The sequence below is a fragment of the Leucopleurus acutus genome, assembly GCF_964270905.1.
Source record: "Leucopleurus acutus genome assembly, chromosome: 20".
Classification (NCBI taxonomy): domain Eukaryota; kingdom Metazoa; phylum Chordata; class Mammalia; order Artiodactyla; family Delphinidae; genus Leucopleurus; species Leucopleurus acutus.
In genome coordinates, this window is record NC_139162.1 from 2,834,007 (window position 1) to 2,861,080 (window position 27,074).

Below are 27,074 nucleotides of genomic sequence, written 5' to 3' on the forward strand. Positions count from 1 at the left end.
GTGCAGACAGGGCTTTGATTTTTGGACAGGGCAGGGAGAGAAAGAGGTGAGGAGGCTATATGTTTTTCACCGAATTTGTAGACTGTGGGATGTGTGTTCTGAGCCCCAGAGAATACACCAGACTTGGAATCACCATCCTGCCTGAAAGTGACCACCGGGTCTCACGGTGACGATAAGCAAGGGAGGCCCTAGGGGGCCTGTAAAGGACCGAATGAAGCAGAGCGGCTCCCCAGGGGGAAGGGAATCTTCTAGCTTCTCGGGAGCCAGCCTTTTTTATTAGAATTATTTGTTTAGCACTTTAGGAGGGGTGTGTGTGTGTGTGTGTGTGTAGATGATGCAGGGGAAGTCAGGAAACAAAAAATAAACTGTGGCATTTAACTTTTGTAGGGTCTCACAGGAGAGGGATCGCGGCATGGAGGAGCAATCCAGGCCGGCTTCCCGGAGTAGGGGGCCTCTGGGGAATAGAACAGGAGGTAGCTGTGTTTGAATTGGCAGTGGGCTCCGACAGGCCAGGGGTTGTTCACTCGGTAGCTCCCCAGCGCCCGGCAAACGCGCGTCGGAGCAGGGCCTCTGTGCTTGGCCTGCTCAGAGAACAAACCCTCAGGCCCCACGCCCACCTCCCTTCGCAAGGCCCGCGGAGCCGCATGCGCATGCGCGCCGCGGAACGTTCCCACCAGGCCTCCGCGGCTACGCCACCGCCCCCAACCCCACCCCAGGCCAGTGCGCAGGCGCTTGGAGGGCGCGCGCAGGTGTCGTCACTTCGTGCCGGACTCCGCTGGGTGAGGTGTCGCGCACTGACGGCGTCGCCATGGAGCCGAGGGCGGGTGAGGGGCCGCCGGAGGGACCACCTGAGAGACGGGCGGGGAGGCGGAGGGGCCGCTGAGAGACGGGCCGGGGACGCGGAGGAGTCGGTGGGAGACGCGCGGGCACGCGGAGGGGTCCCCGGGGATTGGGCAGACGGGACGTGGAGGGGCGGGCGGGGTCTCAGAGGGGTCGGAGCCGGGTGCGGGGTCGAACCTGCGGCGGGTTGGGACCCGGATACCCGACACTGTCAGTGGAGCAGGCGGGAAGAGGAAGGGAGGCCATCTTCTGGGTGCGTGGTACTGTCCGTGCGTCCCCGAGAGATGGGTCTCCCGTATCACGTCCTCTTTACAGCAGGAGAAACGGAGGCTCACAGCTGCTGGCGGGGGCACGACTGGAAGCCAGTTTAACCTAAACGCTGGGGTGCTGCGTCACAGACCTCTTAACGGATGGTTTCCGAGACCTAGGCTGTCCCAGGCCCTTCCCTAGGCCTCGGGGAGGCTCGCCCCAGAGCCCCTGAGCTTTGGTTGTTCATTGCAGAATTGCCTGGCAAAGGTGTTACCAAGGCCGTTGGCGCCCCAGGGTCTGTTAAAGCCCGGTTCGACGACCGTGAATAAATCCCCTCCTCCCTTACTGTCCGGGTAGCATGGAAACAGCACAGTAACCAGGTGCCGATAGTTCAGTGGGATGGTGACAAAGACCTTTGGAGATGCCAGGAGTGACCTCAGGGCTAGAGATAGAAGGAACGAGACCCAGGCTGACCTGTTGGGCAGTTACGGAACAGGGTTCATGCATTTCTCACATTAATATATGTCGCCTTTTATTATTCTAATTATTTCCCATGTTTTGGTAACTTCCCAAGGGCAAGAACCTGCCCTTTTATTCTCTCCCTCCCCTTGCGATTAGCCCAGTGCTTTCTAAATGGGAGTCACTGGGATGTTTGTGATTTATTGACTGTGGAGTAAGGGCCCCAATGCCTACATCTCTTGTGTCCCACACAGCACTGTGCACAGTGTTGGGGATGTTATTGGATGTCTGGGTTGTTAGTGAAAGTGATAAATATAGTAGCCTTTTAATAGTTGTGTCGATGTAATGGTTTCTGTTGGAAAAAACAAGCAGTGAGCGTGCTCTGGGTTCCTCAACGGGGGAGGGTCCTAAAGGAGGGACGTCTGTCTGTGACCCAGCACTCAGAATACTTTCTGGGGGAGGTGGCATCTCAGCTAGGCCTGAAGGGACAGGAAGGGGAGAACCTGGGAGGGGAGGAGAGGAGGTGCAAAGGCCTGAAAAAGACAGGGGGACAGGTGTGTGGGGCTAGGGGCCGACATGGTTGGGCCACTTTTTGAATTCGATGTGAGAGTGACAGGAGATGAGGCTGAAGTGGCCGGCAGAGCTTTGCAACTCATTCCACACCCTGTGCCAGGGATCCTCGGGGCACTGGAACAGCATGGAGGGGAGACTTCTGGAGGTGGTGCCGAAGCTGGGCCTTGAAGAGTGAGGGTTTGCCTGAGGGACAGGGCATAGAACAGACTTTCCAGCAGAGACCAGCAAATGCAGAGCTCCCAGCGGGAAAGAACAAGCCAAGTGCTGGAAACTGCCTGCATGGCCCTACCCAGGCCAACAGTAGCGTAGCCTTGGCCTGCGTCCGTGGAGATGCGTGTACACTCGAGTCTGCATTCTTGATTTCTGCAGTGGTTCAGAAGCACAGCCGGGGTCAAGAGGCACCAGCAGTGTTGGCAGGAAGTCCAGGAGGCTCTGGGGCCTGGTTGTGAAGGGCCTGGCGTGGCTGCTGTTCCAGGGGAATCTGTGTCTAGCCTGTGGGCATAAGCAGTGGAAACCTTTGGTTCTGGCCCTGAACACCTTAAAACTACACGTAGGGGTTTAACAAATGGCTATAAAATGGGCAAGGGCTGTAAGGCGTACATCAGTAACAAGGTTGGAAACCACCTGTTGCCCATCAGTCTTGAGTAAAATTTGACCTGCCCCCATCGTGGAAAACTGGGCAGCAGCAGAAAAGGATGAGGGTGCTTTTGTATACCGTATGGACCAGTCTGCAGGACAGTAAGTAAATAGCAGAGTTGAAAGCAGTATGTGTAGCTGCATGTATAGCACACCCTCTTAGGGAAAGAGGATGAGGGCAAGAATGGAGTGTCTCCAGGGAGAAGTCTGAGATGCCTGGGGAAGAATTCACTAGAACAAATAGGTGCACTGATTGCCTTGGGGGAAGGGACCTGGTACTCAGCAGGCCGTGAGGAGAGAGGCTCTTCATTATAGATGCCTTTGTATGTTTTAAAGCTCCATTTACAAAAGAATTAAGCTTTTACAATGTAATTGATTCACGAGACTCAAAGCCACACAATTGCTAAATGTTTATGGCTAGAAGCCGGCTGCCAGCCACGCCCCGCCCCCCAGGGTGGCGGCTCCCAGCTCTCTGGCTGCTCCCTGGTGTCACTTCTGAGCAGCCTCCACTGCAGCAGGGGAGACTGAGGACTCGAGAGGTTGGACCTGCCTGTTTCCTGCCTGGGTGAGGGGTGCCCCGTCACACCAAAGGGATTTGAAACAGCCTTCTGTATGAGTGCAGGGATATCCTTTCGGACAAAGGAAAACAAAAATTCAGTGACTGTTTTAAAATTGTTTATATGCATGTGCTGATTTTATTTTTTCCTGCTTAACTGGAAAATGCTTTTCATGGTTCTCCATTCCAGGAGGGGCACGTGGTTGGTGTGGATTTTCTTAGGACTTTCCCAGTCACGTCCTTAAGGAATATTCGTTGCCTAAAAGTCCATTACCAAAGCGAGGTCTGGAATAAAGAGTCCCGCAATAAAGGGGGTTGTAGTTGGTAATCCAGAATAGTAGCTGGGTTACGAGTCACTTAGGTCTAAGAGAAGCGAGCAGGACTTACAGCAGGAGTGAAGTAATCACAGCCGTCTCAAGACCGATAGACTGAGACTGAGATCACAGAGACCTAACTGAGCCGAACTGGCGTCTCCGCGTGAGGGGTTAGGAATGCTTGGGCCCGTGGCTTGGCTTGCGTTTGTCCTCCCGCCGCTACAGGTTCCTAGAACTAGCTTAATTAGCACTTGGGTTACGTTGAATTTACACTGTGTTTGGACTATAGCAGTTTAGTGAGGTGGAAACACTTATCACTGACCCTAGTTTTTCGACGTAGGGATCAGAAGCCCTAGGTTCTGTCTGGCGGGGCAGAGCTGGGGGTGCAGCGGGAGCGGGCGAGCGCTGGGCCCTGGGACTGCTGCGCTGTGGGCTTCCTGTCTGTGGGTTTATCAGTCACACCCTTTACTGCCATAGGTGTTTCCAAACAGGACATTCGTGAGCAGATTTGGGACTACATGGAGGCACGAAATCTAGCTGATTTTCCGCGGCCTGTTCATCACAGGATTCCCAACTTCAAGGTACTGAAGCATTCCTGGAGCATTCACAGTGAAAGCAGGATACCCCTGAATGAGTAACAGTGGTAATGCAGTTACCTTCCTGCTTCACGGCGGATTTGAACTCGGTGAACAGCGAGTGGTGTGAAATCTGAACCAGCTGGCCGGGGTGTTTTTATGCTTTGAGGTGTCCTTCATCATGTTACTTAACCTTCACTCTCGAGCACCTCTTGCCTTTCTGTGCAGGGTTGGTGGGTGGATCGCATCTTGCCATGAGGAGGTGCTAAGGCTACTGTTCCCCGTTTGGTACAGAGTGAAATATTTCTCCTGGCTGGAAGCATTCGATGGTTGTGGTGCCTTTTCACACAGTTGGTTCCTAAGGAGTGATGTGCTCTGAGAGGGAGCCCCAGCCAGCGAGGCTGGCTTCTCAGCCCTTTCTACCTGGCTGCTTCCTTAGACATTTCTCGGGTGACCCCAGACCTGGTCTCAGAATCGGCCCCCGCGCCTGTCTGGGGGAGATGCTGGAGCATCAGGCTGAGGGTGGCCCAGGGTGGTGGCGTCTTGGTGACGTGCACTTGCATTTAAAAACAGGGTGCTTCTCGGGCCGCTGAGCATTTCCCACGTTTGCAGGCGTTCAAAATGGCCAGAACCATTAAAGTCAACCCTGACGCACCCCAGAAAAATGCCCGCTTCTTCGTCCTCAACGTAAGTGCACCTCTGTCTATCTGCCTAACCAGGGCTCTTATCTGGCTTGCCAAAACATCAAAGACCTCGCGGTTTTTGCCAGAACGCAGGAGGTTAAAGTGGACCCCGATAAACCGCTGGAAGGCGTCCGGCTGCTGGCGCTGCAGGTAATCCCATTCCCTGAGCCTGAGCCCAGGCTACTGAGCGGCCCACCTTCCCCAGGGGGCTGGCAAAGGTGCACAGTCCCACATTTGGAAGGATGGTGCTTCTGACTCCCTCCAGTGCAGAATGTGTCCTTGGAGTTGTTTTTTCCAGGACGGTCCAGAGCTCTTCCCTTGTCTGTCGGTCTAGAAGTCCTGAACATCTCTGAAATAAAAGAGAAAAGACTTTGAAACCATGACTTTGAGGCATCCCAATTCTAATGTACCTCTCCAGAAGCGAACGATTACAATATATTTCATCTGCTACATTTGTAATACTATAATTCTTCGAAACTTGATAACCCATGAGTAAGAGATCTGAGAAATGAGTCCCCGAAATATATGAATTAGAACAGTGTTTCTTAACGTAGATATAATAGGCCCCTTTTCAAGAAGAAAAATTCCCCCAGGGTTGCTTCAATGTATTATAATTTAATAAGTATAAACATAAAACTTGCTATAAATTATAAGGCTCAGGATCTTATGTGACTGTAAAACCAAAGTAAACATGTAAATTACATATAGACAAAACTATAAAAGCAGTAAAATTCAGATAACATCACTCATTTAAAGTAATGGATGATGATGTTTTGCCGAAACAAAACACCGTTTACAGTGAGTATAGTGCTGCGTGTGGCAGTGCGGGGTCTGTGGGATTCTGCTGTATGCCACCAGGCCTCGGGTGGTGACTCAGTTTCCCTACAACTCCTGAGAATCCTCACTCTGCGGGCGCCTTTCATCCTGTGTGGGAAAGTGCATACCTCGGCAGGCAGGGGCAGCGCGACGCCTACGGCTGCAGATCACACCTGGGGGCACAGCTTCCCAGGCTTGACCCCAGACCTTCATTGGGTTCTAGGACCTGTTCATAGCAAACGCCCTGATGGAGCTTTGAGATCCCTGGGCCTGAGCACACGGGCTGTAAGTCAGCACCCCTGAGGAGCTCTGGAGACTCTTGCCAGTGTCCGCTTCTGAGTCAGGCTCGAGTGGAACTGTAATTGCTGAGGCTCAGGGCTCCCCGGGGCACTCTGGTGTACAGCCGAGGGGTGATCAGAGTAGTGTGCAGTATACCAGGATCTGGAGACTGCAAATAAAACCACCCACCTCTGTCACACTCAAAAGGAGAGTAGCACGTACTCGTTACTTTTGCTGAAATACTCTTCTCGGGGTTGAAAACCTTTTTTTAATAAGCCAAACTGTGTTTTTATAGGTCTTTTGTTGGTCTCAGGCTGTCATCTCCTGCACAAAAAGTAAAACATGTGATTTTTTACATGAAAGAGTTTGTAAATTTTATGATTGCCTCATGGCCCACCCCTGAATACTCTGCAGCGGTGTCCTTGGGCCTTGTTTCTCCAACTTTCTTGTGTATCAGGATTACCGGCTGGGCTTGTTAAAGCAGGTTGCTGGGCCCCACAGGGCTTCTGATCACTTCTGACAGGTGTCCAGGGGCTGCTGATGCTGCTGGCCAGGGGCCCCCACTTTGCAAACCCCTGCCCTGGGGCTTGCAGTAGGTATTTGAGAACTAAATAGAAGAAGACGGTTATCAACACAGGTCAATATAAAATACTAATTGTAATGAGCGCTGATCTTTCAGACTGTGATTCATTGAGCAGCAAACTAGATATAAGTGCTTGACGGGGTAATGTTTTTAATGTGGCTGTGTAATGCCAGCTTCGAGATAAAACATCCCTGTACCTGGATAGTGCTTAATGCTGGGAGCAGAAGGCCCAGGAAGGTCGTCAGGATTTGCATTGTCATTTTCACCTGTAAGCATTGTGAATGGCAAGTAGAGTTGAGTCAGCGAGTTTTACAAACCCCCTGCCCCTTTATTCTGAGGCGGGGTAGTGCAGCTGCTCTAAGTAAAATGGGCCCCCCTGTATTATTCACTTGGGTTTGCAAAACAACTCATCTCCTTGGCACACACCCCAAAATACAGGTAATAGTAACTTGCTTCTGTTCCTGAAATGCTAAAAGTATACAGAAGAAAGTTCCCATCTTAAATTTTGTAATTTATTGATTGTCTTTTCTTTTAAAAGAGCAAAAAAACATTGTTGGTTCCAACACCACGACTGAGAACGGGGTTGTTTAATAAGATCACACCACCCCCTGGGGCAACTAAAGACATCTTGAGAAAATGTGCCACCTCTCAGGTAAGTGTGAAAAGCAACACCGGCCACAGGGAAGAGCCGTTCTCAGCCGTGGCTTCTGGTGAGTTAGAACAGTGTAAATGCGCCAGAGCTGAAATCTGTGTTTAACGGAGCCAAGTGAAGAGTGATGTTAAGTGTTCAGCAATCTCGTCATTACAGGAGCCAAGCAGAAAAACTGCCTGTAACTCGGTTTTTCTCTTGCACTAAGCTGAGAAATAGTAAATTCCCCCGTTAATTAAGAAAAGGGAAAGCCAGTTTTCCAGTACTCTGACGCCCTCTGGTGTTAACTTTTGATGCTGTTCAGTGCCCTGTAGCATTTTCTCAGATGCCACCAGAGCAAATGGGGACACGGGGTAGAATTTCCAAAATATGTTCAATTGGAAATTGCCTCAGCAAGTGCTAAAGTAATAATGGCTTTAGTGATTTAGCAGTATGATTTTCTTCACTACCTCACGATGCCATAAAAGCAGTGTGTAAATGTCACATTAGACTGCCTTACAATGGAATTTGTCTAGTATTTTAGAGGTGAAGAAATAGAATCTGGTGACTTTTCAGAGTTCTAGAGTTGACCCCAGGTCATTTGATTCCTAATCCGGTGGGAAGAAGAAACAGGGCATCAAGATATTCCTTTTAAAAAGGGATTTTCCACTTAAGTCTAGTGTATAAAAAGTGAATGCTTTATCGTTATTTATTGATAACCTGTCTTATTGCAAAAATAGAATTTGATGTGGCATACAAAAATATATATAATAAAGTAAGATAATAAAATACATGTAGGAAAAAGAACAAAGGGAAAATAAATGCAGAAAAATAAGAGATAACCCTGGTTCTGGTCAATGTTCAAAGTGCCCACCCCGTGATCCTTTGCAGTTGGCAGTTGTGGCCACAGATCTGAGCCCATACTTCCGCGAGCTGGCAGGGAATGTGATCTGTTATAATTGGTAGGTTCCGGACAGTGAGAGCAGCCCCTTTCCACGTATTGAGGTCCAGGTCAGACATGGCCGTGGTGCTGGTGTAGTGGTCTGTGTCACCCTTAACAGCATCCCACTCCCCTCCGAAGGGTGACCGACATGGGGCTCGTTGCCAGGAGGCCCTGTGAGGTGCCGGCACTGGCTGGTCCTGGCCAGGGTAAAGCCAGACCAGCTCTCACAACTGAGCTTGCGCACAGATTGAACTGTGTTTGGGCTCTGTCATATCATGAGATACCGGATGGAAATCAGAGATCCAGGGCCATGAACCTCAGAATGACAGAGCGCGGGTAGAAAAAACCGAAGATTTTTGTTTTCTTTGTGGCAGAGGAAAAATGGCAAAGGAGAAAGAGAGACTCTTAAAGCCAGTCTAACGCAGATGCAAGTTTAGTACGATTATTATTTAGGTTGCCAAAGCTTAGTGGTGAAATGCCGCCACCGTGCGTGTCACTGTAGGAGACTGTGATGTAGGCTTACTTCTTGGCAGATAAGACTCTGAGTCTGTCCCTCAGCCCCCTGCCACGGCCACACCCCAGCCACCTGTGTGTGCCATCCTGGTCTTTGTATTTACTCTGACTCAGGAGTGTTCTGGTAACCACCCCTGGGGGCAGGCAGAAAGGTCTGTTAACTGCCTCATAAGTCCCTCTGCCCATCCGGTGACTCTTGGTTGAATAGAACAGGATCTTGGAGAGTCAGGGTGACTCCTGGTTGCTCACGCTGTGTCTGGTCAGACTGAGCAGGTGAGGCTGAGCCCCCGAGAGAAGAGGGGGCCTGACAGGTTACCACACAGAAAACCCCAGGCAGGTGCGTGCTCCCCAAGGCTGCCAGGCACCAAGCGCCCTGAAACAGGCTTGAGGACATGGGCCGTGGGCAAGAGACCTGCCTGCGTGGCCGCTGTGAGCTTAACGAAAGACACGCTTTCCTGCGGTGGGCACTGCGGGCCGATGACTGCGGTTTGATGGCTGGGAGGCCCCAATCATGGTACCGATCCTATAGGGACTTGTCACGTGCTTGTCGACTGGGCACCGTACCACATCCAGCGACCGCTGCTGCCGGGTACTGGGCCGGGCAGCATCCTCTGGTTTCCGAGATTCCCCTGTCGCCCGTTATCAGAATCATGGCCACAGGAGCCTCCCTGTGCTTTGCACCAGGCCTCCGTCAGTCAGCATAAGTGGGTGTGCTTTGGGTGCTCTTCGGTTGAATAATTAACGTTAGGAGTGACCAGCTGTTCACGCAGAGCGAGGCCTCCAGTGTTTCACAGTGAACTAATATGTCACACACGCTTAATGGCCATGTCTTACATGCTAGACGCTTTACCTGCGCTCTGTCACTTCATTCCAACATGTCGGACGAGGCAGGGCTGGCATCCCTGTCTTACAGAGGAAGAGACTGAAGCTCAGAGAGTTTCCTCCTGTAGAGGCCACAGAGGAGAGGGATCTGGACCCAGTTCCTTGTGACTCCCGAGCCTGTATTCTAATCACTGGGCTCTCCTGCCTCTTGGAGGAAAGTGATTTGTTGAACATTATGAAATGAATATCCTAGTCATTGTGCTATCAGTTCCTCCTGATGTCTTTCCTGGGGAAGAATTGTGGGGAATTGTCTTAAAATGGTTCTGATCCATGGTTTTCCTGAGCTGCTGCTTCCGTGATGCTGCGTGTTTGCTGTGGGGTGGTGCACGTGCTTGCTTCCCTCGGGAGGCTGTTCAGACCCTGAGTGCATCTCCCCGTGGGTTATGAGACAGGTGGCCTCTGTGCCAGGGAGCTTTCAGGCCGCGTGTCTGTCCGCAGGGCGTGAGGAACTACAGCACTCCCGTGGGCTTGGATTCCAGGGTCCTTGTGGACTTAGTGGTCGTGGGGTCCGTGGCTGTTTCTGAAAAAGGTAAGATTAAGAACAGAAACTCTCGGATGTGACCACTTACCCTGCAGCCTGCTGTTCCCCCAGCGCTCCGGTCGCCTTTCAGACGTTGATGGTGAGTGATTTCAGCTTTCTGGACGCGTGCCTGGCCTGCATAACCACTGCGTCTATCACTCATTTTGAAGAATTAACTCGGTCCCTCCCACTCTCAGTCCCACTCAACACCTTTACAGCATTTTCACTTTTCATAACAGGAAAAATAAAGTGAGATAATCTCTCTTCAGGTGGTGAAAGATTTCCCCTCTGTTCTTAAGTTAACTGGAACTGGAGCTGAACTTATTTGCAGTGCGTCAGTAAATAGTTGTTTTTGGAGAGCCTCCAGTAAGTGGAGAAACGTTGGGTTCTGAAGCTCTTTTTTGTTGTGAAGCAGTAGCCTCCGGGACAGTGCGGGGTGTCCTGAGCCTGCCTCTGAGGCCTGGAGCTTCACCCCGCACGCCTGTGAGCAGGGACAAGGTGGGTCACTATGCCAGCCTCTGCCCTGGGCTGAGCCGCCCTCAGGACTCGTCTCTGGGGTTCCCTAGGGCCTCTTCCTCTCTGCCCTGCTCTGCCGCAGGCCCAGCTGGGTGCTGTTGGAAACGAGCTGCTGATTCTGCGGCAGGATGAGCACATTGCAGAGCTGAGCTCGTGTGGTGTGGTTGGGACCCCCACCCTCACTAGGAAAGCCTTCTCTCTCCTCCCTTCCCGCCAACAGAATGTCCTGAGATGCTCATCCTCAGGTCTCCCTTTGGAAGTTAGTCGGCCAAAGCCAAGTTCTTCCTTCAGTAGAGGTTCCGAATAAACAGTTGGCGAGCAGTGCTCTGAATCATTCGTTCTGAACCCTGGGCGTCGTGTTTTAAGTGTCGGCCTTTAATACCATCACCTTAAACTTACTCTTTTCCCAGCTCCTGCTCTGAGCTACTGTGTGAGATGCTTAGGAGTGAGATGTTACAGGTCTTTATTCCTTGTTTTCCTTGTATTCACAGTTACAGATAGATGCTTTACCTGTGTCCTCAGGGACAGGTACACGTGAGCACACGTGTGCCCACTGTGTGCCACATGCCAGGCCGGCACTGAGTGGACTCTGCTGTGGGTCCTCGGTGGGTGGGTGGAGCAGACATGAGAACTGAGCTACAATACGACGTGCTCAGTGCTGGAAACAGAAGCCGGGGTGGACGTAGGCGGGCTCAGAGGAGGGACTCGCCAGCTTGGAGCAGGGTGACCTCAGAAGAGGCCTGAGGGTTGGCTCCTGCGTGCCAGGTGTGTTCGAGGCAGGCGGGGCAGGACAGGGAGAGGGAGTGCCGTGGTCACCTAGCACGGCCCTCTAGTGTCTGGGGCTGTCCTTCCAGAGACCAGAGGCCAGATGCCGGGAACTGGGCTGTACTCTTTTGGCAATGGGAAGTTAGCAAAGATTTCTTCTTTTAAAAGGACGTCAGGAGTTTTCTTTTTTAATCCAGGATGTATGAAAAAGAAAACAATGTTTTGTAACTGTCACTGTTTAGATAAACCCCTAATTAAAACAACAAAATCACCATGCATGTGTTTAAAAAAGGTGGATAGCACAGAAAGCGTTGCCTGGCCACTTTCCCTCTGCCTGTCCCCTGATGCCCACAGAAGTATCAGCTTGTGTGGTGTGAGATGCAGGCATCTCGAGTGTTCTGTGTGTGGGCTGCACGTTCATCCTGGTTCTGTTTCCGCACTGACAGTGCGCTGTGCCCTGCTGCTGCTGCGTCTGTGTCTCCAAGGGCTCTGCCCGTCAGCACAGAGCTCAGCCGCCTCCTGTTCATCAGACCTGACTGATACACATTTAAGTTACCTCCAGTGTTTGTTTCGGTCTTTCCCTTGCAAATACCGCCAGAATGAGGTGTCGTCTTATCGTATGCTCTAGGGGTACTTTTGAGGACCATCTGTGGGGTGATTCCTAGGAGAGGAATTGCTGGACCAAAGGGTTTTTAAATCCTGATGGATGTTGCCAAATTACCCACCAGAAAGTGTGCCCACCTCACATCCCCACCCCTCTGCGTGCCTCTCTCCCTCTTCTGTTAATAACTAGAATTATCCCACCTCAGTTTAGCGTCTGACAGTGAACAGTGGTATTTGAGTCACCTCTTCATTTGCGTCTGGTTTGGGGGAGCTTGAACGTTTCTCCTGTGTTCACCATCCGTCCGCCCGTCTCTCTCTGGACTCTTTGCACCCTTTGCTGTTCTGCTATTGAATTGTCTTCCTCTTGCTTCTTAGTGTGCACGGTTGAAGGCTTTTCATTGTAAGAGGAGCTCAGTCAGGTCTGAATCTTACAGGACGCGTGAGTGGTGGTGCGTACACGCTTGCTGACGATGCTGACGTTACACAGAAGTCAGAGCTCCCGGCTGGCCTGGGCGTCCTGCCGAGCAGAGTAGCTGGACTCGGCGGGGAGCTGGCAGCGTGCTAACGTCCCCTGTCCGCTGTCCTGCGTTCTGTTCTCCTGCTTCGCTTGTCCTTCAGCCTCAGAGGATGAATCCTTTTCTTGTGCCGCATTTGTGAATTTGCAAATAGCACTAGTGCTGCTTCAGCCGCCTCCTTCCAAGCTGTGGGGCTGCGCTGGGTGAGTCCGTAGTGCTTTTACAAGGCAAGGCTGTGCTGTCTCACAGCCACGTCCCTGATTTAGACTTCCTGCTTTCGCTCCGTGATGAAAAAGATTTGCCTTTAGTAGGAATTTGTCCTTAGTGTTTTTAAAAACTACTGTTTCACTACTTGTAGACGTAAAGCTCCCATAAATGCAAGCGCAGTTTCCTTGGTAAAGGAGAGGTCTGTGCTGAGAAGGCTCCACGCTCACTTCGCTGTGTGTGAACCGCTGTGTGTGGCTCTTCCTCTGTAACGCCTGAGTCCACGATGAGAAACGTAATCCTGCGTGGTTCCCCAGACCCCACAGAGACATTGATTCTCTGTGTTGTTCTTAGGCTGGAGAATTGGGAAGGGAGAAGGCTATGCCGACCTTGAATACGCCATGATGGTGTCGATGGGAGCGGTCAGCCAGGGGACGCCAGTGGTCACCATCGTCCACGACTGCCAGGTGCTTCCTGGGAACAGGCCAGCAGGGTCTCCGCCTTCACTCCATGCCGTGTCGGGCATGGCGTCACTCAGCCAGGCTGGATTCGCTTGGTGTGGCAGCTCGGCCTTGCCCGTGATGGGTTTGGGGGACATCACACTTCCACCCAGTGGTGCAGCCAACACAGCTGGGGCCGTATCCCTGTCAGCTTCTTCACCTGCTTCTGTTTGACCAGGTTGTCGACATACCTGAAACACTCCTTGAGGATCACGACCTCACCGTGGACTATATTCTCACTCCGACTCGAGTCATCACCACGGGGTGTGAGCGCCCCAAGCCAACAGGAATCATGTGGTCCAAGGTGGGTCACCGTGCTGTGGAGCGAGGCCCGTGGCTTATAGGCACCTCCTCTTTCCCTGCGTTCTCTGTCTGGCATGGCGGCTGTCCCCAGGCTTGCATGGCTGTGCGTTAGAGTCACCCAAGAGTTTCTGAACATTTCTGCTTCTGGATCACAGTCTCCAAGCATGGGCTGGAGCATCTACTTTGCAAACCTTCTGGTTCTGACGAGCAGGCAGGGTTCAAGGTCTCTACACGACACCAGCTCTAGGCAGCGGGACGTGACCAACTCAACTAGGAGAGCTGATGCCTTGAGTCTGTTTGCCCGCTGGCTTTCACTGCTAAGAACTGTCTTCTGCCGTCCAAGCTCTGCATGGTCCTAATCATCAGTCTGTCCTTTTGCAAACCCAGATTTTCTTACTGCCGTCTGCATCTCCATGCAGAACCGAATTGGGTAGGAGGCAGTACCCAAAGCCTTCATAAGCTGATGCCGTGGTGACTTGCATCTCCAGAACAGGCAGTGGCATGGACCGCAGAGTGGTCTGCAATTGGAGTTTGACCCCAGAAGCCAACCTGTGGGTTTTGATGCCATCTGCTGGTAAATAGCCAGAATTACTGAGAAAACGGGAGAAGTTGTGCTCTGTTTGCATTGAAACTCCTGGTCAGCTTAGCATGTTTGTCCCTGTTTCACATTCCTTAAACCTGAGTCATCCAGAGCTGGAAGGCCTCCTTCCTGGGGGCAGGGGAGTCAGCAGCATCCACCTCCCCTCTGAGGATGAGCCCTGTTCTCTCACCACGCCCTGAGGGCTTCCCCACAGATGCCCGCGCTCCTGCCAGGAGAGCCCCTGAGGAGAACAGAGGGGAGCATATGAGACCCTGAGCTGGGGTGTGGGACCGTCCACGTGCACCCTGAGCACCGGGGAGAAGGCGCAGCTTCCTTCATGACTATGAAAGCGTCTCTCGGGACAGTTAGAACTTGGGCTTCCCCAGAATTCAGGCCCACAGCCTCCCTTTGAATGGCGACTGGCATACAGGCCGTGCGAGCCAGGTGGCTGTGCTGAGAGGTGAGCACGCGGTCTGGGGAGGATACATCACAGGGGCGCACAGTGAGGCTGCAGGTGCCCTGGGGCCAGCACTTCATAGCTGAGGGCCAGCTGCAGCGCAGGCTGGGAGGATTCTGGGGGCCTCTCCGGGGAGAGAGAGTTGGTTGCCTTGGAGAATAGCCGTGGTTACAGTCTGCAGATTTTAACAAGAAAAATACAAAGAAAGCAACAAATTAGGTTATCAGCTGTGTTAGATGAATATAATCCCTCTGAGATGAAAGGAAACGAAATTCAACCACAGCTTCCTAAGACGTGTCAGCCTGCTCATCGGGATGTCGGCTTGTTCATCCTCTTCCCGAAGGATGCTAATGCTTAGTGAGGCCTTGGCAAGAGTCCCTAGCTTGTAAAAGGCCATTTCTTACTTTGGGTCCTGCGTTCTCAGTTCTGCAATGCAGAGCGATGGGTCCTGTGAAGGCAAGGGCTCTCTCCAGCCCCTGGGGTTTCTGTCTTGGCCTTGCTGTGTGTGCAGCCAGAGTGTGTTTTCATTGACTTTGGGGACAAAGTCCCTAATTCCACTGAAGATTTTTGTTTGTTTGTTTTTTGCGGTACGCGGGCCTCTCACTGCTGTGGCCTCTCCCATTGCGGAGCACAGGCTCCGGACGCGCAGGCTCAGCGGCCATGGCTCACGGGCCCAGCCGCTCCGCGGCGTGTGGGATCTTCCCGGACCGGGGCACGAACCCGCGTCCCCTGCATCGGCAGGCGGACTCTCAACCGCTGCGCCACCAGGGAAGCCCTGCACTGAAGATTTGAGGAGGTGGTGGGGGCAGTTCAGTGCTGGGTTATAGTGCTGTTTCAGGGTGGCTCTTTGTTTGGCACATACCGGTAAATCCTTCTGTGATGCTCTACCCAGAGACTCGTCATGTAGGGATCAGACTCTAGGAATTTGCCTCTTGTCTTTATCATTGGAATCCCCTTTTTTTCTAAACACTGTAGCCCTCCCAGATGCAATGTTTTGAAATAGGTACCAAATGTGATGCTTTTTTTTAACTCATTCTTAATACACAGAGACTGTACAGCATTTGATTTTCCAGCCTTTGCTCCAGCTCCTCAAGAAGTGTGAGTACTGCCCCAGCCAACAGACTGATCTGATATGGACTCTGTCTCCAGCTCCAGTCACTTCAGACAGTGGGTCTCCTCGACCCACCTCCTAAGTCTTGCAAGGGGCTGACGTGATTTTCATGGAGGTTGTAGTTCTCATTAGAAATACTTCTGACGTTTCTGTTTAACTTTGCCAGCAGCTGCTGCAGCACATCCTGGCGTTACAGAATGAGATCATCCCTCCCCAGCACCTTATCTTCTGGTCAAGTGAAGTGAGAACCAGAAAGAAAAGCAGTTTATCCCCGAGTGTAGCCCCGGCGTGTGGCGGAGGGAGGTCAGAGCCAAGTGTCTTCTTCTTGGGCTGGCAGCAGATGCGTCGAGAGTCAGATTTCTGATTGTAATGGGCTTAGCGAGCATTTCTAGGGGACAGGTTTAATTTAATCTCTAAAGGGAACATATATTTAGAAATGACTGCCGTCTGCATGCTTCAGCAAAAAAGGGATCGTAGCGCACAGCAAAAATCAGTCTTGCTTTACACTTGCTTTTTAAATGGTATGATTAGTTACAGAAGGGCATACATTTTTTTGCTTGATTAACAAGCAAAATCTTCCATTTCACATGGCAAATAGACAAAACCTAACAAATGTTCCTAATTGCCAGCCAGGAAAAATAGAGCCGCAGTGTGGGTCCCGTGTGGGTGTCCAGCCCGTCCACTCGGCTCTCAGAAGCCTGTCGGCTGCAGGGCCGCCATCAACCTACGCCATCCCGTGAGGAGCACATAGGTGGCAAATGGCTGGGAAAGTGGCAGAGGCCCCCTCATGGTCAGGGAGGTTTGTCCTTTAGAGCTCGCGGGGTGGGAGTGGCGTGGAGAGGGGGCTTTGTTGTTCCAAAGAACACACCGCTCTCAGGACGAGCAGTTTTACATAAAAGCCTCGCGTTTCTGTGTCTGTTTCCAAAGATGCCTTGGTGTTCGCCAGCGTGGCGGTGCTGTGGGCTCAGTTCACAGTGTGTGCTGGAAGGCTTTCCTTACCCTGCAGCTGATTGCAGCTTGTATGTGCGCCAGCTTGGGATCAGGTAGCTCCCGGGGACGTGCGCAGAAGGATGCGTGTTTGCTTCACACACGTTTTAGGGTGGATGTCTGCTGCCTGAGCGTGGAGCCTCACCCCGTGGGTCAGGCTTCATGAGAACACGCACCTCTGCCTGAGGCAGCCCTGTGGGTCCACTGGGCACTTCAGGGGTGCTCATCTGGCCACAGTGGGCCCAGCGGATGCACGGTGTTTCCCAGGAGGTGTGGCCTGGTGGCTCCCGCTGCTGGTGCTTGGACTGGGGTAACGTTTGGTTCTCTCATACAAGGACATAGTCACGCTTTTTCTCTGATTGTAATTACAGTTTTAAATTTGATCATTCTTTCTCAATGCTAGATCCAGTAACTTAAGAAGTCCCCAAGAATCTAATTATGACCAGTTTAAGTCTGCTGCTAGGTACTTTGAAAGAATGCAAGAATGTGAACTCCTTAAGAAGGCAGAAGAGGGACGTGGCAGGGAGTTGGGTTGGCCAGACTCGCATTGTCTTGGGATTCTTTGGGAACTGGAGCCTCTGGAGGACTGGTCTGTGAGTTTAACCACCTGCAGATGAGTCAGTTCAGGAGATGGCAGAGGGTCAAGTGGAGGAAGATTCCCTTTGATCAGGAAGAGTGGCTCCGTCTTGTGGGTGTCTCCGAGGCATAGACGTGGTTTTTGTTTCTCTCTTTGTATCTGAACAATGGGAAACATGAGAAGGAGGGAGTTCTCATTTGCGCCAAGAGTGTGCTCTGTTCTGAAGACCCGAGTGGTCGGGTGCCCCCGCAAGGCTCCTGACTTGGCTGTGCCAGGACAAGGGCAGCATCTGGCTGGGGAGAGCTCTGACCCCCACGCAGGGCTTTGCTGCGGGGGAGAGCATCACCTGCACAGCACTGGGAGAGACGGCCAGGACGAAGTTGGTGAGGGTTAGCAGCCTGCAGGTTTGCGAGAAGGTGCGTGCCGTGCTTAGGTGTTCGTGTTTCTTTACATCTTACTCTGATCCGTTGATTCTCAGCCTGGGACCTGTGTGCCTCTTGCGGTTTGTAGGTCCGGGAACAGGTGCTGGGAAATTGTACAGAGAATTGTGGTGGAGCCTTTCTTGGGAGGGAACCCCAGCTTCTCTCCAGGGTCCCTGACACCCCAACAAGGATAAGAACCATTGCCCTAAGTTACATAGGCTTCTGAATATATTGAGAACACTGGTGCTAGTTGAACTATTTTTGTAGAAAAGTTACATCTGTCCACCTTGTGTGCTGATCTGTGTTTTGATGGACCCACACCTGTGGGAAGCCCGTGTTTGGACCATTGCTTGCCTCTTGGTGACTGATTGTTTTTTTTTTTTCCTGCCACGCTGCACAGCTGTGTGGGATCTTAGTTCCCCAACCAGGGATTGAACCCATGCCCTCAGCGGTGGAATCATGGAGTCCTAACCACTGGACTGCCAGGGAATTCCTGGTGACTGATGATTTACATGCTTTGTGCCCCAAACAGAAGACAGAAACCATCTCTAAAGAATGAATTATTGAAAAGAACTAAGCATGGCTTTCTGTTTCATTTCTGCCTTGGGATTCCTTAAGACACGTGAAGCACTTCTGCCCCAGGCTCAGCCCCCAGTGCCCCTGCCCCACAGGACGGAGCCGTGGGTGTCCTGTTCAGGCTTCACCTCGAGTATTGGGGCGCTTCTGTCACCGCCATTGCCATGGGTGCTCAGGAAACACTTGCTGATCAATTTGACCAAAAAGCCAAAATGTCTTTTGTGTAAAAGTCTTTCTCTTTGAGATGTAACATTGTATGTGGGATTCGTTATTTTGTAGCCTGATCACCCTTTGCTAGAAAGTGTTCTCCATGTAGCATTCTGTTTCACATTCGCCTTGTCTGTGCTTTTTCCCGGAGGTCTGGATGGGTTTGGCCCTTAATTAAGGGGTGCGAGGTGGGGGCTGGGGGGAGGCTGAGAAGGAGAGCCCCACGGCCCCATTAAAGACCTTATCCCACCCAAAGGCGTAGGTTGGGGAGGAGACGGGTGTGGAAGCAGAAACCGCCCCATTATTCCTGGGGTCCCCAGGGCGGTTGCCATCTGTGACCCTGTAACCCTCATACCAGTGATCTTAGCTCCTCCCCTTCTTTTTTCTTTTAAGATTTTTCTTTTTTGATGTGAACTTAAAGTCTTTATTGAATTTGTTACAGTATTGCTTCTCTTTTATGTTTTGGTTTTTTGGCGGTGAGGCATGTCACATCCACACCCCCTGCCTTGGAAGGCCAAGTCCCAACCACTGGGCCGCCGGGGAAGCCCCTAGCTCTTCGCCTTCTGCGCAGGAAGCCGTGGTTGGCTGCCCTCTGGGCCCCCAGGAAGATGGAGAAAGCCGTCCGGTTCCTGCAGCGGCCACGGCCTGTCTGGCAGACGCAGAGTGGCAGATGGAGATGGCTGGCCTGAGTGGACGGAGGCTTCCACGAGCATGTGGGGCAGAGGCCCCTGCGTGACTGCTTTCTCCTCCCTTGTCACCAAGTCATGGTCCCTTTTGGACACCTCAAGAATAGCTGGAACTGCCTTGCTTTTTCAGATCAGCTGTGAGATGATGGGGAAAATGCCAGTCCTCAGAAGCCTGCGTTGCCGAGAGGAGCAGGCCGGGAAGGACGTCACCCTTCGGGATACACACCGGGGCCTGCCGCGTGCCCGGGCCGCCCTGAGCACCGTCAGAAGCCCGCGGGAGCTGCCCTCGCTGGAATCGGGCTCCTTGCAGGGGGACGATGTGCCTTCCAGCACTGTTTACGTTGGGAACCTCCCCCGGGACGCCCGGGTGAGTGAGCTGAAGCGAGCCCTCAGCGCACGGGGCGCGGCGCCCTCACGGCTTACTTGGCAGGGGCCGCAGCGCGGGGCCTTCCTCCACTACCGGGACCCGGCCGAGGCCTGGCAGGCCAGCTCCCGCTTGCAGGGCTTCTGTCTGGGCGCCAACACGGTGAGGGTGGCGCTGGCCAGGCATCAGGGGGCCAGTGGCCCGGCAGGCGGCCGCACTGGAGAGCCGCACCCTGACCCGTGACAACATCCCGCTCCGGCCCCGGCGAACTTCAGAGCCCGGCACAGCGGGATGTGGTGGAGCTGTGCTGCACGAGCTGCCTTGAGTTCAGTCCTCTCCCGGAAGTCAGAGCTTCAGCTGCTGCCTGGTGTCTCCTGAGGAGCAGGGAAGTCAGCCGTAATATACTTCCCATCTTCTGAAGGCAGAAAGGTCCATGTTCAGGCTTTGGCTTATACTGCGCCTTCAGCCTGCTGGATGTCTCAGCCCTGCTGGTGTCTTGGTTTAGGGGACTGAGTGGGCAATAAACAAGTTGGAGTAAATGCTGACTGCAATTTAGGGGAGTCTGTGTTTTGAACTTGAGAGGTGTGGGAGATTAAGAGAAGGTGGACAGAGGACCAGCTGCAGAGGCATGGCGGCTCAGAACCAGAAGACATCCTTGTGTTCCTGGCTCCTAGGCCTGGCACTGCTAGAAGGGAAAAGATGCGCTCAGCTCGCAGAAGCCAGGTGGTTCAGTCCCCTGGGTACAGACTGCTTGTCACACCTCAGTCCTGGTGTCGGAGATGGAGGCCAATCTGACGTGGACCCTCGGCTGTGTGGTCTCATCTCTGTCCCCTCCTTACCTTTCCAGCCAGGCTCCTCCCCCGGGGTGAACACCTCTGCTCTCGGCCAGCTGCCCCTGAACAGCAGGGAGCTCTGTGTCTAGGAAATCCTGGCTGTCAATGAGTTGTCCCAGCCTACGCCACGGACGAGGCCAGACACATGCTCACACACTCATTTGTCCGCTGTCGTATGTTTTCTTTCCCTCCATTTCTCTGTTCCTGGAAATCAAGCTGGATTTTGGCTGAACTGGGCTTTCTAAACGGAAGTGCTTTTGCAGTGATCCTGGGTGAAAAGTCAAGCATTTAAGTGGAGATTTCATTTTTTTTTCAAATGTATATGCACGGGGCATTTTTATTTTTCCGCCAGAGGGTCTTACTGAGCATGTTTTAAACCCATTATTATGCCTCAAGGGGCAGGCCTTGCCTGCACTTTGAAGATACGGTTCTCAAGGCTCTCAGTCTCCCTTTGAAAAAGCATTTTCTCGTTGGTTTTACGGTGAAAATGCGGTGGAGACTTTGGAAAGAGAATCGATCCTTAGATTTGCTCGGTTAGATGCGGACTCCACATTGACATGAGCAAGACTGGGGGTAGAATATCTTAACACAGGGCAGTCCAGGCCGCAGGGCCTCTGGGCTCACTCTTTCTCTGCCCAACCCCTGTCCCTTGGCTGGTTTCGTTTTGTCACTTGTGTTCAGCTTGGCCATCCCAGGCTGACTGACCGCCCAGTCCAGAGTAGCGACCTGATATCTGAACTCTGCTCCGTTCCGGTTGGTTTTCCCGTTTGTTCCAGAATGCCTCCTGTCTTTGGCATGTTCTTGGTCAGTTTTGGTTGATGTTTCTGTCGTTGACTTGCTACCGTTGGAGTAGTGCTACAGGAGGGCAGGAAGTGAGTCTGTCCCTGCCTTTACTCCCCACTGTGCCCCAGCCCCAGCCGTGAGAACCACCTGCTGATAGACAGCAACTCAGGAGCAATGCAAATGGGAAGGGCTCCGTCAGAGCCAAGGGGGAGGCTGGGTCCGGGCCTCAGCCCTGGGGGCCGGTGTCTGGCGAGTCTGGCGCCAGCACCTTAGACTGTTGAGTTGTGCCCATCAGGGATGATCCCTCCGGGTTGAGCCAGAGTGCTGGGTTTTCTGTCACTTTCAGCCGAAATAATCCAGATGTATTGATACACAGATGATCTGAATGCATTCATCATTTTTTTATATTTGTGGACAGTAGGTTAGTATGAGGGAAACTAGGACCAAGGGCCTGAAATACAAGCCCTCCAGATGTGTCACCTGCGCGCCTCCCCCCCATCCGCCTCGGGCAGCCCCAGAGCCACAGTTCTCAGCGCCGCCAGGAGGGGCCCTCAGGGACCCTGCTTTTCGTTCTCAGAGTTCTTGAGTATTTGTCAGCATCATAATTGTATAGTTCGCATATTAGAAAGGAATGGGAGCTGAGCGCTTGAGAAGTTGCTGAGACTGTATGAACCCCTTTTAAGTGGATTCGTCACGATTCGTGGGTCGCATCTTGTGTTTTCCTGAGTGGCGCTGCAGTTTGGCTTGCAGATGCGAGGAGATTCCTGCCACCCTCAACTCTGCATGGCGAGCGCTGGCCCTGGGGCTTCGCTGTGTCTGCTGGCGGTTCCTATGTTGCCGGCAAGTCCTGGAGCCTCTCTGGGCGTTGGCGTCCTCACCTGCACGAAGAGAGGGCTGGGCGCGTTTGTCTCTGAGGCCTGAACGGTTGTAACGTTCTGTTCCCTTTAAGGCTCGCTGCTCACCGTCACTTAGATGTTTTTCTGTTTATAAACGTAAACTTACCCATTCTGGAAATTTGGGGATACCAGAAGTACAAAGAGTGTCACCCCTCACTCCACCACTTAAGCAGCCTTGACACTGCCTCTTATTTACGTCCAGTCTCTCCTGCGTGCAGTTGTAAAACGTAGCTAGGATTAACAGCATGAGCTTCAGAATCACACAGGTTCGGCCGAGAGCATCAGTGTTGCTGCTGCCTGGTGCCTCCTGTCTGACTTCCACGTGCTCAACTGTGCGTGGGCATAGTGATAGGACCTCCTCTAGATTTGTTGTTTTGAAGGGTGAATAAAGCAGCTTGGATTTACTTCTAAGTCGCACCACACGTAAAAGTAAATTGCAGGCTAATTAAATATCTAAACATAAAAATGAAGGAATTTGGAAATAATAAAAGAATGTTTTCTAATGTTGGGTTAGCAAAGGATGGGCGGGGCCCTGAATTTAAGGAGGAACCTATTCCTGGTCCTCTCCTGGAGTGTCAGGTTTTGGCGGGTATGGAATCCAAATGAGCCGTCCAGGATGAGCTGTCTGCGGGATGCTTCTCCAAGCGACGGCATTCACCAGTGTTTTTAAGCATCGAAATTTCTATGTGTTCTTTTCTAAAATTTGTCACTATGCATAAATGATTTTATTTCGTATTACTTAAGTCGTTTGGGGAATGTTAAGATAAATAAGCTTTACAACATGTGTCTCCTACTTCTAAAATCGGCCTCTGGACTGGGTGACTGTTACAAATGGAAACAGCTGCTCTCAGAAAGTGCAATGGGCTTGTTCGGGGCTCCAGACCCAGGCAGAGGTAAAGCGGGTACTTGGACCCTGGCCTCTGCCCCAGGAACCCTGCCGGCTTCTCTACATGACGGTTGGCCCTCAACACCTGCGGGTTCTGCACCAACCGTGGGTTCACCCAACTGCAAATACTGAGTCCTGGATGTGGAACCCATGGATGTGGAGGGCCGACTGTATTACACAACTGGATACAAGGGACTTGAGCATCGGTGGATTGTGGTATCTACGGAGGCTCCTGGAAACAGTCCCCCACAGACACCAAGGGTTGACTGTACTTCCTCTACCAGCAGAGGAGCAGGGATAGCGCTGTTCACACCCCACCCTCCCCAACCCAGCCAGCAGCCCCTAAGCGGCCAGGGCGTGTGGGAGCCAGCCCTCCTAGACTCTTAGGGGAGGGGTCCTGTAGGTCTGCCCTCCCATTGTCCTTCGGCCATCATTTGGCCTTCCTGGTTCCCATCCAGCGACGCACGCAGACCTCCCCCAGATGCCGCATGAGGAGAAAGAAACACGATGACACAAGACTGCAAATAGAAAAGGCTGAGAATAAAACTACCCTAGAAAAGAGGGCCCATGTAGCTAAACCCACAAGAGTTTATGTTTGGTGAAGAGAGATTGGCGAGAGGATAAAATGTCAGATGAGAGCAACATTTAAAAAGAAACAGTAATCGGGTCCAGGGGTGGCAAGCACGGGGCAAATCCAGCTCCCCGTCCACACCCGCACCCACAGCAGACATGAGCAATCCATCCCAGCACCCTTCCTGGCCGAGCCTGAGAAGGCTTTGCCCTGGATTTTAAGGAACTGGGCCAGACGATCGCTACGAGGTGAAGCTTTCTGCCTTTTTGCCAAAGGAGCAAAACTGAGGATCCTTCCCTTCACCTCTTGTTTTCCTGGGGAGCATTGCCACCTCTCACCACCTGCCTCCCCCCACAGGCTCCCAGGAAGCACCTGGCTTGCAGAGGACTCTTCCAAAACTTCACTTCTGCCTCTCAACACCCCCTGCACTCAGCAGAAAGAGCTGAATGGGCATTGCTGACCTCACTTCCCCTGTATCTGGATCTAACCCAACCAGTGTTCCAAATACAGTAGATACTGTGGACTCTCTAGTCATTTTCAAAATGGGTTGTTTTAAGGGGTGGGGTGGGGCAGGGCTATCCTGGGGAAGTCTGTCTTCAAGATAAATCTGACACAAAGCTCCATACATAAAAGCAGGAAGAAGAGATTGGTGTGTAGGTGAATTTACAGTCACCTCCCGCAGTATTCTTTAACGGGCGCTGCCTACCTGAGCCCCCAGCTGTTCTGCAGCTGAGAGTGGGGTGCCGACCTCAGCTGGGTTGGCTTCTGTCTTCTGGTGATACGGTCTTCTGTCTTCACTCCTGATGGTAATGGCTCAAATTTATTGAGCTGTTTAAAATGCTGTGGAAGTTGTGAAGTGTTAGCCCAAGGTTATTCAACAGCCCCATTGAGCGAAGGGGTCTGTGCAGATCCCCGTGGATCTGGGCCCTGGGGCAGCTGGGTGAACACTGCTGGCTGGCACGCGGAGGCTGAGGACCTGGCAGTTTCCCCCTCATCTTCTCGGGACGCTTGTCCTCAGAGCCTGGTCCCCACGCTGTGAGGAAGCCCGAGTTGCCTGGGCCGGGGCCTAGCAGAGGAGTGCGTACCACCACCTCACCGTCCTTGTGGGTGTGCCACCTTGAAAGTTGGTCCCCAAGCCCAGGTGAGCCGTCTCAGCTGATGCCTCCTGGAGCAGACAAGGGCTGTTTCCACTGCGCCCTGCCCAGATTGCAGTCAGGAGTGAAATGAATCCTTTCTGCTGCTTTAAGTCTAGAGGGTGATTTGTTCTTTATTAATAATCAGTGGCATAATTTCATTTATAACAATGTTACTATGTGAATTATATGATGCACTTATAAATACACATTACTGGAGATACAATTTAGAAATACAAATTATATAGATACGCAAGTGCGTAATTTCATTTATATTGTAACAATGTTGCTATATGAATTATGATGCATTTATAAATACACATATATTACTGAAGATACAATTTAGAAATACAAATTATATAGATGTGCAAGTGTGTGATTTCACCTGACCCTCACAGTCGCTTCTGAGAGAAGCGGGTAACAGACGGGTAACTGGCCCACAGTCCCCCAGCTTTGGTAGTGAAGCCAGGAGTGGGGTTGTAGCTGATTGTAGACTAGGCCAGAGTTATCTGTCTTCTTTCACTGTGGGTCACCTTCACCTTGCCACCTAAGGTAGAAAGAGGCACACAAAACCGGGTCATTTTCTAGAAGAGAGATGCAGGGTGGGGTGATACCCCCAGGTGCACACATGCTAGTGGCAGAGACACCCCTGGGGCTGGGGCTGCTCAGTTCAGGAGCCTGCAGGAGAGTCTCCAGGCAGGGGGCGGTGGGTTTTGTCCACTCTCCGTTGCATCTGTCCTGCTGCCTTCAATTCTGATCTGCACGTCACTAGGTAGCTGCCCCTGTTGGAGGCCCTCAGTCTGAGGGTCACCAGGCCAGCTTTCCCTCTGTTGCTTGAAATAGCCCCGTATTTTATTGCACGTGTAGATGAGGCACCGAGTTGTGATGGCTTGTTCCCCGGTGCGTGGCGGAGCCCCTCTTGTCCCTTACCACGCCCTCCCCTGTGAGTCCCACTTGCTTTGCCAGGCCTTGTCGTCATCCTAGGTTTTCACTGGAGACTGCCTGGGCGATCTTTCAAACAAGCAGAGACTTCTGAATAGCGGAACCCACACTCCTGTTCCTCCAGTGGGGCAGGATTTCTTCTTGTGAATGGAATTCTTTATTTCCGACGTCCATAAATCACAAAAGTTATAATGGGAGCTGACATGTGACCATGTAATGTGGACATTTTGCACTTTGGATGTTTGGGAAGCAATAAACTCAGACCCTGAAGTGCTGAGTTGTGAGCAAACTAAACATCCCTGCCTGCCTCGGAGGGTGGATTAACTCACTTAACCCTTAGAAGAATCCCATGAAGCAGGTGGTGTTACGTTCCCATTTTCTAGGTGAGAAAGATGGGGCTCCCAGAGGTTATCTGACTTGTTCAGGTCACACAGCAGAGCTGGCCTTCAGTCCCAGGGCCTCTCCCCACCATCAAGGGAGAAGCCTGTCCATCATCATCTCTTGACTACCAACAGGCCTCCGAGGTAGCTGGGAGCCAGGGTGGCCCATGGGGACACCAGAGACAATTGATTTAGTGGTGGAGGCACGTGGTGTTGAAGCCACACCCGCCAGGGTTGGCAGTGAATCCAGCTCCGACGGGCCCTTGCTGTGCCACCTCAGGTGGAGTGCTTGCCCTCTCGGTTTCTTCCCCTGTAAGCCCTTCATAGATTTTCTAATCACTTAATCCTTTGAGAGGAGTTCTCCTACCATCACCCCCATTTTAAAGATGGGGAAGCTGAGGCATAGTGGGGAGGCACCGGCCCGAGCTCACAGTTGGGAAGCAGTGGAGTTGGGACTCAGACTCGGGCTCTCTGATTCCCAGGGTCTCAATCCTGGGTTCATCGCCTGCTTTTCCAGGGTCGGCAGGTCTCCGTGTGTGCAGGGAGACGTCTCCTGGAGCCGACACGCTGTCTCGAGGGGTGGGTTTGAAGCCATGTTTGCTTTTTTCCTTTCACCTTTCTACAGTTTATTTTATTTTAAATAAGCCCTATCATTTGTGTAATTAGGAAAAGACTAAATTCATATAGTTTAGCTGTCTCCCAAAAAACGCCAGCTGCACCTTAACAAAGGTCAGAGACCCTGAAACATCAGAATCAGGTTTATCTGTGCACAGCCTCTGTCCGCGTTCAGGTGAAATCAATTTTCCTCAGTGGGTCCCTGCTGTTATCCCAACAAAAACGGCGAGGTGGACAGCAGGTGGCGCTGCCCCCTCAGAAACAGCCAGGGGCGGAATCCCTGGGACCGTTCAGGTGCTAGGCTGCCTCCTCTCCCAGGGAGAGTCCCCTGCCCCGAGCTCTCTGCCCAGGGAAGGCTTCTGACCATTTGGACAGAGATGGCCCAACCCTCCCTGCTTCACCCCAAGCTGTGACCACGCAAAGGTGTTACAGCAGGACCCAGAAACACGGTGTGCTGAACTATGGGGCTTGCTTTGGTGGAAATTTCCAAATGCAGAAACGTTGTCTCCTTTTCCAGGGGACATCTGAGGGCCCGGCATGCCCCGTGGTCGTGAGCCCTGACACAGCAGGGTTCACAGAGCCCGTGCCTCCTCCCTGGTGTGATGCTGTGGTT

The 27,074-nt window shown here is 52.3% G+C and overlaps 1 protein-coding gene across 3 annotated transcripts; it reads left to right on the plus strand.

The window, feature by feature from the left end:
* The first annotated feature begins 813 nt into the window (after positions 1 to 813).
* On the plus strand, positions 814 to 19,755 carry MTHFSD (methenyltetrahydrofolate synthetase domain containing). Of its 3 annotated transcripts, XM_082863104.1 has the most exons (8): positions 814 to 824; positions 4,105 to 4,208; positions 4,922 to 5,035; positions 7,102 to 7,215; positions 9,968 to 10,058; positions 13,007 to 13,119; positions 13,331 to 13,456; positions 19,189 to 19,755. In XM_082863104.1, the coding sequence occupies exons 2-8, from the start codon at positions 4,146 to 4,148 to the stop codon at positions 19,663 to 19,665; spliced, it is 1,098 nt and encodes a 365-aa protein (XP_082719230.1). In that variant the 5' UTR covers positions 814 to 824; positions 4,105 to 4,145; the 3' UTR covers positions 19,666 to 19,755. The 3 variants fall into 3 exon arrangements, with proteins under 3 accessions (XP_082719230.1, XP_082719231.1, XP_082719232.1); XM_082863105.1 differs by lacking the exons at positions 814 to 824; positions 4,922 to 5,035 and adding an exon at positions 4,776 to 4,889 and having other exon boundaries at positions 3,585 to 4,208; XM_082863106.1 differs by lacking the exons at positions 814 to 824; positions 4,922 to 5,035 and adding an exon at positions 4,815 to 4,889 and having other exon boundaries at positions 3,585 to 4,208.
* Positions 19,756 to 27,074: the final 7,319 nt, after the last annotated feature.

Excerpts from the sequence above, each read along its gene's own strand:
- MTHFSD (XM_082863104.1), top strand. The coding sequence starts at position 4,146 with ATGGAGGCACGAAATCTAGCTGATTTTCCGCGGCCTGTTCATCACAGG. Across the intron at positions 4,209-4,921 it reads ACAGGATTCCCAACTTCAAG|GGCTCTTATCTGGCTTGCCA; the intron begins GTACTGAAGCAT and ends CTGCCTAACCAG. Across the intron at positions 5,036-7,101 it reads TCCGGCTGCTGGCGCTGCAG|AGCAAAAAAACATTGTTGGT; the intron begins GTAATCCCATTC and ends TTCTTTTAAAAG.